Below are 13,069 nucleotides of genomic sequence, written 5' to 3'. Positions count from 1 at the left end.
TACTGCAGAGCTGCTTTTTGATATTGGAGTCTGTTCTAGGCTCTGAGCTGAACCCTTTTAGATTACAAGGTGACATGCTGTCCTCTTGTGTTTTGCTGCTGAACTGCAACAGGGTTGCCTTTTTTTTTTTTTTTTATTTTATTTTTTTTTATTTCAGGCTAAGTTTTATTTTATCAGCATCAGATCTTTCATTTGGTGGTAGAGAATCTTGGGTTGATTCTAGACTGACAACTTCTATTGTCTCTTCCTCCTGCCACTGACAATGTACTCTGCCTCCAATAATGTGTTTGTTTCCTTCTTTCCTCTCCTGTTTGGAGAGCTGTGGGTTCTACAAAATTCTGCAATAACCATAGAAATAGGTGGGCCATTCCTTTCCAGAGATGCAACTGATTGAATGGACTTTCATAAGTGAGACAACCATCCACCTTTTAGGAAGGGTAAGATCTGCGAGGTGGACAACATGTGTATGGCTAAAGACAGGGATTTTAGAAATCCGAAGGAAGGAGATTGGGGTAGAACATGCATGACATCACCAGCATTCATTGCCCATGATGCCAACTTGGTCATGTACCTCCAGCTGCCACACAATTGCTAGCCTGTTTGCAATCAGGGATACGTTCCTTGGTATCCACTAGGGAGTGTTTCTGTTGTGAGACTCCCCCCTCCCCCACAGGGATGGCCAAGCCAGCTCAGTCGATTCTTTCATATCCCCTGCCTGGCTGTTGTAGCAATCAAGCCACTAACTGAACTGTTACCGTCTTGTTTGCAGTTTGGGACCTATCCATATATGGCAAGAAGCTGGGCTAACATCTTTATTTTTTCTTATGAGGTATTGTGTATTTTAGCAGAAGCTTAAAGGCTTACTACTAAAAAATGTATATCTAATGGGAAGGGTTTTCTTGCTAGCATTATGACCCCACAGTTGTCTTTGTATTTTGCTGTGCAGCTCTGCTCTGTTTAAATGTTGCCTGGCAATACTGTCTTTCTAAGGTGCATTCCTTTCAGTTTCTGCTTGCATCCTTATATTTCCTCATGTAAGCCTTGCACATTGCAGCAAAATCGTTCATGAAGGGAATCTATTTATGGTCAGTAAGACATTGTCACTGTCCAGTTTGTGACCTTCAGAATGCTAGTTCTAAGTTGCATGTCTTAATGTTCAAAATTTTTATTCAGTCTTATGTGGGTCAATATGTCTTTGAGAAACAACCCTTTTTTTTGTAAGAGGCAGTGACTGAAATTTCTATGAACAGGTCTGCCCGAATTCCAGTCTTCTTTTTCAAGTGTGCAAGTAAAGGGACATTGGTTTATGTGCTATTTAATGCTCACAGACAGCTTGGGTGGTGCACCAAAAGAACCAAGCCTCTGACTGTATCTTATCTGGTGCCTGCTTGCTTTTATGAAGGGAAACAGCAGATCTATTATTAGTAAGCTGTGTAGCTGCATTGATTCCTGTTGTGCAAACCTAGTGTGACTTTGAATTAGTTAGAGCCACTTCTGCCAAATCAGCACTACTGCAGCCTTTTTCAGAAATTGGAGTGTCTGTGAGACTGCTACCTGAACTTCTGTTAACATGTTCTCTAAGCAAGCGGTATAAACTGGATGTTCAGACTATAGTGAACGCAGGATTTGCTTAGGTTGGCCTGCTCATCATCCTGGAGACCATTCACTTTTTTTCTGGAAGTTTAAGGTACATTACTTGGTACTCTCTCAACCGTATTGCAGTTCTTGCAGCAGTGATCATAATGATAAAGTATATTTATTTAAGTATACTAACCATAATTGGATATTTGCTGCAGGAGAAACTGCCTCCCTTACCCCTAATATTTGTTGTATCATGAATTTGTTTGTATTTGTATATAGGTAGTTCTAAACCTAGTTGCAGACCTAGCTATTTGTTGGTGGGCAGCACATGTGCATTTTAATTCCTAGTACATGCTTTTACTCAAAACCTGTAAACGAATGTTCTTAATGTAATGTATCTCTTTATTCTGTGTATTGCAATCCAAATGTTACTGTTAACATATGTATCTTTTTATGCAGATTTTAGATTTTATTCTTGTAGTAGTACTTTGCCTTTTGTTTTGAACTGTTTTCACATTGGAGTTTTTCTTCCAAGGTGTGTTCTGAATGGGGTACTATTTCTTTTAGGATAAGATTGATGATAGTAATGTAGTATTTTTAACATGTGATTGCAACGTTTTGATTTTGCTTTAGGATTCTAATGTTCTAAACCTTTATTGGCTTGGCAAAGAGCATTGGTTAATATGTAGCTACAGTTCTGTCCTGTGCTGCCAAGAATGGCAGGTTAAATTTTCATCAGTTGCTTTCTTTAGTAGTTGAGCTGCCTGTAGCAGCCAGAGTGCAAGATCACATAATCAAATAGCTGTACGAACATACCAACTGCTAAAGAGGTCATACTGATGGACTTTACCTGATAGCTAATTCCTAGTCATATTACAATTCTTACAATAGTCAGTATTCATATTTACTCCGCTGTGGCTCAGTATACAAAAACAGCTTTACTTTTTGTTATTGTCTGGCATGTAAAATTGCTACAGAAAAACCGCAACTTACCATGACTGTTTTGCAGACATATGTCAAAACTGTACATTATAACACACAATGTTCTGGACAAGATGATAGAGAATAAATACACTGAAACTTTTTTTTCCATTAAATGAGTGGTAATAGTCAAATAATCTTAGTTTTTGCATGATTTAGTCAGGCAGAAGGATATAATGTGTTATTGTTTTTTCAGGTGGCCGATTTATCAATGGGCGATCTCATCCTGCACACTACAGTAACGTGGCTTAACCCTCCTTTGTCTCTGGGAAAGTGCAAGAAGGACCCTGAGCTGGCAGCTTTTGGTAAACTGATTACAGCTTTACAATTATAGTGATGTGGAAGTATAATCATGCAGTTAATATTTGAAATCCATATCTTTAAAGACTGATGTTAGAGAAGTAGGACTCCGAAATTATGCTTCTTGAATGCAGCCCAGCTGCTCTGTCCACATATTTAACATCTGCAGCAGTGCAGTTTGTTCCTGTTCTGCATTGCTTCCATATTTCTTTCCAGAATCTGTTGCATTTCATACTTGCAGTGAACAGTTAACACTAAGAATAATTACAGCTGCTGAATTTATAGTACTATTGGTGGTGATGACGTTTTCCAACACCCTTCATCTCTTAAGGTTCAAAAAACCTTGTTTCTAGTGAGCCATACAATACAGCCCCATGTCTGTGAATGTCTGCACCATCTTGAACTAGAACACTAATGATCATTTTGAAAACACTGTATTGTTGTTAGAATTAAAAAAAAAATACTAGAGGATTTTTACACTTCACGTTGTCGCCTCGCAGTAAGACGTAGTCCCGTTCGATTCTCAGCTAGAGCATCTTCTGTGTAGAGACATGCGTGAATGGGCGTACCTTCGTTGAAGGTTGTGCGTCAGGGCTGGCAAATCGGCATGTAAAAATCTACTGCCAATCATTAGCGGACCGGAGTTCCACTGTGGCGACCCCTAACCGGGAAAAGCCGAAAGACACAACAACAACTGGGTAAGTCTTACTTTCATAGTTCCATCTGGTATAAAACATTTGTTTTTATTTTATTGTTTATGTATTTATTTTGATAGTATTTTTGTAACAAATGCATCAGAGAGATGTATGAGAAAATAAATCTTGCATCTTGACCCGTTGTGCTTCTCAAAGTGTACCAGAAAAGGATCATTAGAACAACATAATGCAGAAAAAAAACAATAATAAAATCAAGACCAGGCAGAAAGTGTAGAGAGATACAGTAATATGTACTGCAAATTGGTAAATGTGGAAAGTACACAATTTATAGATTTGTGCAATTACAGGGTTACACTATTCGACAATGGGCCAGCGACTACTAGCTGAAACTTTGCCACAGCATCCAGCTTGCTGCTGACTGTGGCAACATTTGTGTCAAGTATGAGGGCATAAAGAAAGCCTTCAGCTCCAGTAAAGCCAAGATTAGACTCCTAAAGTCTGCCTCAGGTGAAGTCATTTCAAACCGAGATGGAGAAGATGGACAGAGCATTACCAGGAGCTCTTCTCAAAGGATAGTATTGTCACTGTCACAGCAGTTGAAAACAAAACTTCCCTTCCTATTATGGAAGAGCTTTACAATCCACCCTTTGTAGAGGAGCTTAGCAAAGTCTTTGATTTCCTTGCCTGCGGTAAAGCTTCAGGAAAGGATGGCATTTCCCCAGAGGTCATCAAGGTTGGCAAGAAGTGTGCTGTTCTCGACCACCTGCATGAGCTCCTGTTACAGTGTTGGCAGGAAGGAACAGTGTCCCAGGATATGCGTGATGCTAACATCATCACATTGTATAAGAACAAAGGAGACCGGTCTGACTGCAACAACTACAGTGGAATATCCCTCCTCAGCGTTGTTGGGAAGGCCTTTACCTGTGTAATTATGAACAGGGAAAATCACTCATGAAATGTGTTTATCCTGAGGCACAGTATGGATTTAGAGTGGGAAGATCCATGATTGACATGGTCTTTTCTCTAAGGCAGCTGCAAGAAAAAGTGCATCGAGCAAAGGAAACCATTGTGCATCACCTTCATTGATCTAACTAAGGCATTTGACTTGGTTAGCAGGAAAGGCCTCTTCTCCCTGCTACAGAGGATTGGATGTCTCTCTAAATGCCTGAAGATGATTACATCTTTTCATGAGGACATGCAAGGCATTGTACAGTATGATGGCTCCTCATCAGACCCACTACTCTTCTTTCTCTCTACTACTGTCCCATGTCTTTAATGAGTCTGAGTACAGTGTATACCTCTACACCAGAAGCATTGGTAATCTCTGAAACCTTGCACACCTTCGAGTGAAAACCAAGGTGCAAACAGTATTGATCAGAGATATGCAGTTTGCAGATGACGCTATCCTGACTGCTCACACTGAGGAAGCACTACAACACCCCATAATCTTCTTCGGTGGAGATGGCAGAGATTTTGGCCTCACAGTAAGCCTCAAGAAGACCAACAACCCCCCCCCCCATCTTTATCGGTGATGACATATTCGAGGTGGTGAAGGATTTGACTTACCTGGGCTCTACTCTCCCTGGAAGCAGAGCTGAACATCCAGATTGGTAAGGCAGCCACAGCAATGGCACGCTTAACAGTGAGGGTCTGGCGTAATTTGAAACTGACCATCAACACTAAGTTGGTGTACCAAGAATTTGTGCTCAGCACGCTTCTGTATGGTAATGAAACATGGACCCTGTACTCCTGCCAAGGACGCAGACTCAACACGTTTCACCTATGCTGCCTCAGAAAGATCCTAGGCATCACCTGGTAGGACTGCATTCCAAATAAAAATGTCCTAGAGCAGGCGGGGATGTTAAGTATGTTTGCCCTGCTCTCCCAAAGGTGTTGGCTTGGTCATGTCAGCCATATGCAGGATGGTTGAATCCCAAAAGACCTTCTGTATGGTGAGCTTGTCTCTGGCTCCAGACCCACAGGAAGGCCAGTTCTGCATTTCAAAGATGTCTGCAAGCATGACATGAAGGCAGATAATGTCAGTCCAACAGGCTGGGAAGCTATGGCTGTAAATCACATTACTAGCAGACTGGCTGTCAAGACAGGCAGCCGAATGAGGGAGAAGAAGAGAGAGGAGCTGTAGGAGTAGACCTGAGAGTGCAGACATCAAAGGGCAATTTTGGTATCTACTGAGCCAGGCATCTGCTACACCTGTATAAATTGTAATAGAGCCTGACGGTCAAAAATTGGACTTTACAGTCACAGCAGGCATTGCACTTCAACCATCAACTGATTTCATGACACAAACTTCATTGTCTCTCAAGACAGCGAAAAGCCATAGCATAATAGTAACTACAAGGTTGCACGAGATGATTGAAGCATTTCTGTAACTATATCCTTAATGTCATTCAAGCTGTAACACTTTCAGTCCAGTCTGGAAGTGTCTTGGTTGTAAAAAACACATTGCAGGCCCATGGCTTGGGGGATATTACTGAGTTTTTGAGTGTTTATACAGGAGATGCAGGGTGGCTGCTGTTCATATCTGTCTTATTCTTCCCAACCTTTCAGCTTCTCAGTTGCAGGCTTATGTTAGTACTTTTCAGCCTGAATGATACCTAATAAATTGTCATATGCATTTTTTATCACTGTACATCTTTTTAAGGGTATTGCCACCTAATAAAGTCTCTCTGAAGCTATTGACTAATACAAGTGGCATTAATTACAAAATTACATTTGCTAGATTGCATTAGGCAGAGTGAAAGTAAAGTAGTCCGTTTCAGTGCAGTATGGGAAAACTGTGTAACACCTTGATGCATGATAAAAATACACAACAAAGCTTTTGTTATATGTTCAAGAGATTGCAGTGGGATATTTGAAAATTAGACATAGAATAATACAAGGTCATAAAACAGCTTCTTTCTTTTGGAAGACTGGCTTCAAATCTCTGTCTTGCTAATAATAACTTTGCTTATGAAGCATGTTTTGCAGATGTGCATCGTGGTCATTATTTTTACCCCTTGGCCCTTTGCTAACTAGAAAACGTACCTTTATTTAGTAAAAGTGAGATATGTAGATGAGCTAAACATGTCAGTCTGCTGTTTTCTCTGCTTGCTTTGCACACCTTTTGTTCTTGATGGTAACAATTCTTCATTCAGTAGGTGTGACTGGTAACAAAAAAAAGACAGAAATGTATATATTACTGTGCTTTTCTCATCTATGCAGAGTCATTTTTTTTCTTCAGTCAATCAGCAAGCAGTGAGATCATAAATAGGGTGCTACTCAATTTATGCAGTCTGGCTTGTGATCATTGTCAGTGGCGGCTGGTGACTTCAAATTAAAGTAGGGCTGCAGGAGACAGCGGAATGGGTGGGGCCAATGGAAAGGGGCGTGCCCGGCTAGAAAGGGGTGGGGCTGTGCTCAAAACCACAACAACTGGAACTTTAATTAAATATGCTGCCCTGGGTGCCAAACAGTCATTACGAGAGTCCAATCAAGACAAAATGAAGTGTAGAAGAAAAAAATATTTCAATGCATTGGCTACATGACAGCTTACTTAATATCCAGATGGAAACATGTTGTGAGGCATGAAAAAATAAATTACTTTTTAAATACATTACTGGAATCCCAGTCAAAATCAAGTATAAAAAAACAAGCGGCACTCAACTCAAACCACTACTCCTTGTACTGCAGTTGTAATTATAATTTATATTCAGCTTTATAAAATTACCAAGTAACATGCTGAAAGTAGCAATCTCTGTGATACCCCCACTTGTAAAAATGTTTCTTATCCAAAAAAGACCTGCTGTCTGACACAACTATCTACTTGTTTCATGGGGAAGACATGATCAAAGTAAAAAATGAACAGCAAACAAGAAACAAGCTCAAGATCAATTGCTTAAAGGATTCCTGCACAAGTTATGGACCACACATGATAGATTGGCATTCTGTTTAGTTTACGGGTAAGCCTGCAAAGATGACTGCAAATCTCCAACAAAAGATGACTGCAAGTCTCCAATAAATGTAATGAGCTTCTGAAAATACTGTAATCCTGTCATTTTATTACAAATACTGTCATATGCATTTCAGTACCCAAGGCTTATACATTATCTAGTTATGTAAATATTCTCTGCATGGCAACAACGAAAAGGCTTTCAATGCTGGTAATTCTTTAACAGTATGCTTATTAAAGCTTACTTGCATCTTACAATCTCCAACAAGCTGACCTGATGCTCATTAAATCATTGCTACTTAAACAGAGCAACAGGGCACTGTGACAGGATGCATTTCCTGAATAATAAGAAGCATAAATCAACAGTATAAAAATCTACCTTGGATGGAGGAATACTCTGCACACGTACACTGCATAACTGCTCCTTGCCTTCCTTGGACACATCCAGAGCCACTGCAATGGGGAGTGGGGTGCAACAAGTATGTCACAATTTGCAATGTCTCTGGCTGAAAGTGATGGCTCTGACACTCATACCTCTCAACTTCAGAGCAAGAAATCTGGACAAAGCCATACATAGAACTAGAAGTAGGACACAGGCCCAAAAATAAGGACAATTTTTAAATATTGCTCTTATTAAGTTAGATAATAGAACAGTAGTAGGTTTTGCATTAGTACGAATTTTCTGAAGGGTATGAAATCTGAAACTCAAATGTCTGCCATTATTTTCTAACTTCAGTCTTTAATGACTTGCCACTAATTTGCCAGAAAACCACAATGTTATGAAAAACAGACCAAAAATGTGATGCAAAAATATAAAGTTGCCACACAATACAGCTGGGAACCTGTCAAAAAGGGACAACTTTTTAATATTAACACTGTTAACTTGAGCAGCTAACAAAATAAGAGCATCTACATGCATTTCTGAAATAAAAGTAATCTATAACTCTGATGATTGCAGTTATATATAATTGTAAACCCTCCACGTTTTCTTCCAAAATTGCCATTTTGGGGAGGGATTATTAAGGGAGAACAACATTTTGAGCCAAAATTGGGGACAATTAAGAGGTTTGGATATTCCTAATTCTACAAAGCGATTTGCACATGCCTCTCAACCTTTTAATGCAGGAAATCTGGACAAGGCCAAATATATTGGAGGAACATACAAACACTACTAAAAATTGCTCTTGTATAAACTTAAGACAATTGATAGAATAACAGGTCTTGCATTAGCATGCGTTTTTCTGAAGGTTATGACGTCTAAAACTCAATGTCTGTCATTTAGTGACTTCATTCCTAAATGATTTGCTAGAAAACCACAAATTTTATGAGGAACAAACCAAAAATAAGCAAATAACTATTCATTCTGCAAAAATATGGACAACTGAGAGGTATAGTTCAACTGGGGCTGTCTGAGTTTGCTACCCCCTCACAAAATCATGGTAGAATGGAGCCTCCCCCCGTAGCCATTCCAACATCCCATTCCTTGGTTATTTTGCCCCATTTACCATAAACACTGTAATATGCATACTGCTTTACTTCTGCGATGATTTAGATTTAATTTGAAAGTTTTATTTTGCATTTTACAGCATAAACCCTAATAGATATCTGCTAAACAAAGCAATGCAGTCTCACAATGAAAATAGACTTAGCATTACAACTTCTCTGCCCTTGAAACTCACATGCATTGAAACCCACATTCAAAGAAAATACATTTTTGCCAGTGGCAGATAAAGATTAACTCTGGGCTGTTTTCAAAATCATAGGCCCCTTGAACATGAAACATACACATGCTCTTTGATACACCTTCCTGACTGTATTACATTATATTCCTTGTACAATACAGTACAGTTGTTAAGAGGGCATTTTAAATATATTGTTTTGAACATTTTTCCAGTAAACAATGAAACAAAATGCATGCACCAATAACAAAACTGCCCAATTCAGAACATTTCCATCATAAAACGTCTACTCAACCTTCTATAGTCCACCAGTATCAGTAAATATGCACAATCTCTGAAGTAGTAAAATCCACATTAAAGAAATCTGTAACTAATAAAGAGGTTGCTGCTAGAAACAACTTTATATGTCATTGTTTCATCTACAAATAAAGTGCCTGTTGCCCTTGAAGAATAAATTGCCTATGTTGCACACATTAAAAAATGATAAGCTAGTAATAAAGCAATAGGGAATGGATAGCAAACTGATAACAGGTTCATAGTTACTAGGTATCTTTGCCAAAAAGGACTGCAGCATCCACCCCTTTACAACACAGTACAGTATCAGTAATGCATCTACCTACTGTGGGAGTAGAACCCACAGCCTTCTGCATCAAAAGCAAGTATACTACCTGTTGTGCTATTAACAATGCAAGCAGACTTGGCATAAGCAGCACTAAACTTTTGTTCCCCAGCAGCTCTCAGCTCCTTGTAAAATCTACTCAACACTCAGCTGTATCTCTGAACTTTGCAGCACAAGAAATCTGGAAAAAGCCAAAATTTATTGGGGGGGGGGGACAAAAGGCCAAAAACCAGGGACACATTTTAAACATTGCTTGTATAATCCAAGATAAGTGCTCATACCTCTCAACTTCAGAGCAAGAAATCTGGACAAAGCCATACATAGAACTAGAAGTAGGACACAGGCCCAAAAATAAGGACAATTTTTAAATATTGCTCTTATTAAGTTAGATAATAGAACAGTAGTAGGTTTTGCATTAGTACGAATTTTCTGAAGGGTATGAAATCTGAAACTCAAATGTCTGCCATTATTTTCTAACTTCAGTCTTTAATGACTTGCCACTAATTTGCCAGAAAACCACAATGTTATGAAAAACAGACCAAAAATGTGATGCAAAAATATAAAGTTGCCACACAATACAGCTGGGAACCTGTCAAAAAAGGGACAACTTTTTAATATTAACACTGTTAACTTGAGCAGCTAACAAAATAAGAGCATCTACATGCATTTCTGAAATAAAAGTAATCTATAACTCTGATGATTGCAGTTATATATAATTGTAAACCCTCCACGTTTTCTTCCAAAATTGCCATTTTGAGGAGGGATTATTAAGGGAGAACAACATTTTGAGCCAAAATTGGGGACAATTAAGAGGTTTGGATATTCCTAATTCTACAAAGCGATTTGCACATGCCTCTCAACCTTTTAATGCAGGAAATCTGGACAAGGCCAAATATATTGGAGGAACATACAAACACTACTAAAAATTGCTCTTGTATAAACTTAAGACAATTGATAGAATAACAGGTCTTGCATTAGCATGCGTTTTTCTGAAGGTTATGACGTCTAAAACTCAATGTCTGTCATTTAGTGACTTCATTCCTAAATGATTTGCTAGAAAACCACAAATTTTATGAGGAACAAACCAAAAATAAGCAAATAACTATTCATTCTGCAAAAATATGGACAACTGAGAGGTATAAAACAAATGCAGCCCCTCACGAGCTGTAACAGTCCCAGTAAAATAAAGATGCACTGGCACACTTTAGCGTTGAATGATAAAATTCCTTCTTTAATACAAACTGTTAAAACAAAATAGCTTCACAAACTGGTTGAGCGCTTTCATCTACTCCTGTAGATTTCCTCAGAACCATTTGAAAGTGCTTAATTACATATTATATAGTCTCCTTTCTCCAATAGCATCATCACATTAATTAGTTAAAAACAATTAATGACTAACCATGTAAAGCTGTTTAAAGTGCACAGTGCTAGATTCCCTCAGAACTGTTCCTTCCCTCTAGTAACTTATTTTTTAAAATCCTTGTGTATGTCTGTATTGTTTTGAACATACATTCATATTCACATGTCATATGTACATTACATTATAAAATTATTGACTATTAAAACCTCATAAAGCTAAAAACTGTAAAAAATATATAAAAAAAGCTTCAGAGTGAATAGCTGCTTTAACATCACATTTTTGTGTTTTTATGTTGTCATCAACACCTTAATAAGAGAAATATCCTAGATAACACTTTACTTTTTGTCCAACATGGGTTTTATAGATATGGTATCATTAAGCCCTGGGCTTTCTGATGCATTCAATTTTATTTGCCAACGTGTCTCTTTTTCCATTAGTTTTTTCTTTGTGTTCCCTCCCCTTGGATTCTCTAGTATGTGTTCTAGTATACCAAACTCAAACATTTTACATTCATTATGAGCTTCACAATGTCTCCATAATGCATTATTTCCATCTTGTTTTCTTATCTTATAACAGTGCTCATAAATTCTATTTTTCAAACACCGTGTGGTCATTCCTACATAATAACTTGGACATGTTTTACACCTGGCTAAATATATAACATTTCTTGTTCTACAATTCCCCTTACAAAAGGTGATATTAGTCTTGTGAATATTGTCCAGAATTATACTTGTTTTCCCTGTAATAAACCTACACTGATTGCATCTACCACATTTGGTTGTGCCATGCTCACTTTTGGTAATGCCATACATCCTATTTAACCTGGATTTTAGGTTAAGTCCATTTCTGTACACAAATGTGGGTTTTCTTCCTACTATGTTATATACATTGTCATCAGTTTCTAATATATTCCAGTTCTTCTCAATTATGTCCCTAATTTTACCTACTTCAGGGGCAAATTGTATAACACACGCTCTTCTAAACTCCTGGGTAACTATGTCTGAAGAATTACTATTTGCCATGTTATTTCCCAGTATAGGTTTGTATTTTTTTCCCCATTCCTGAGTGACATAGTTCACTACATCCACTATCATCCCTTTCGGGTAACCTCTTTCTTTAAACATCTTAGCTATCTTATTTAGCTCCTCTACCATATCTTAATAGTTAGATGTCATTCTTGCTGCTCGTATACATTGTCCCTTGATGATGCTTTTTTTCTGGTGTGCTGGGTGACAACTATTGAACTCTAAATAATCATTACTAAATGTGTCTTTTCTATATAAATTAGATTTAAATTTATTACCGTCTATAGTAATCCTCGTATCTGAATAAGATATACTTTTTCTATCCATGGTAAAAGTAAATTTTAAAAAATCATTCCTAGTATTCAGATATTCAATAAATGTCTTTAAAGTGTCAACCCCACCCTTCCACACCATAAACACATCATCCAAAAACCTCAGATAGCATTTTATATTAGTTTTCCATTCTGAGCCAAGTATATATTCTTCCTCCCAGTTTAGTAGAAATAAATTTGCAAACATGGTGGCACATGCCGCCCCCATGGCTACTCCCTTACTTTGTTTGTAGTATTCACCCTGGAACATAATAAAATTATTTTTCAGGACCAATTCCATAAATACCATTATAATACTTATTTTCTCCCATGTTAAATTACTATATTTTTTTATACTGTCCTGGAATCTGTTGAGTCCCTCTTCCTGAGGTATACTTGAAAAAAAATCGACAACATACACTGTCACCAATATACAATCTTCAGAAATGAAGTCATTTTTAAGTCTTGCCAAGAAATCCCAAGAGTCTTTCACTATATGTGAAATATTTTTATATGCACTTTTTAACCAACCATCTATGACTTTCCCTAATTCAAAAGTTTTTGAGTTGCTCCCTGATATTATGGGCCTAAATGGAGGTTCATTCATC

At 37.9% G+C, this 13,069-nt stretch overlaps 1 protein-coding gene across 7 annotated transcripts in view; it reads left to right on the top strand.

Annotated features, from left to right (window-relative positions):
- TIAM1 (TIAM Rac1 associated GEF 1) overlaps positions 1–13,069 on the top strand; it is a 2,502,716-nt gene that overhangs the window by 2,342,068 nt on the left and 147,579 nt on the right. For all 7 annotated transcript variants that reach the window (XM_044071404.1, XM_044071407.1, XM_044071408.1 and 4 more), the window contains one exon: positions 2,759–2,867. In XM_044071404.1, coding sequence (XP_043927339.1) covers positions 2,759–2,867 — 109 coding nt within the window. The remainder of the gene's footprint in view (positions 1–2,758; positions 2,868–13,069) is intronic.

Source organism: Protopterus annectens, chromosome 5.part0, assembly GCF_019279795.1.
Source record: "Protopterus annectens isolate FY-2018-M chromosome 5.part0, PAN1.0, whole genome shotgun sequence".
In the NCBI taxonomy this organism is placed as follows: domain Eukaryota; kingdom Metazoa; phylum Chordata; order Ceratodontiformes; family Protopteridae; genus Protopterus; species Protopterus annectens.
Note: the sequence above shows the minus strand (reverse complement) of the source record. Positions and strands in the feature narration are given on the sequence as shown.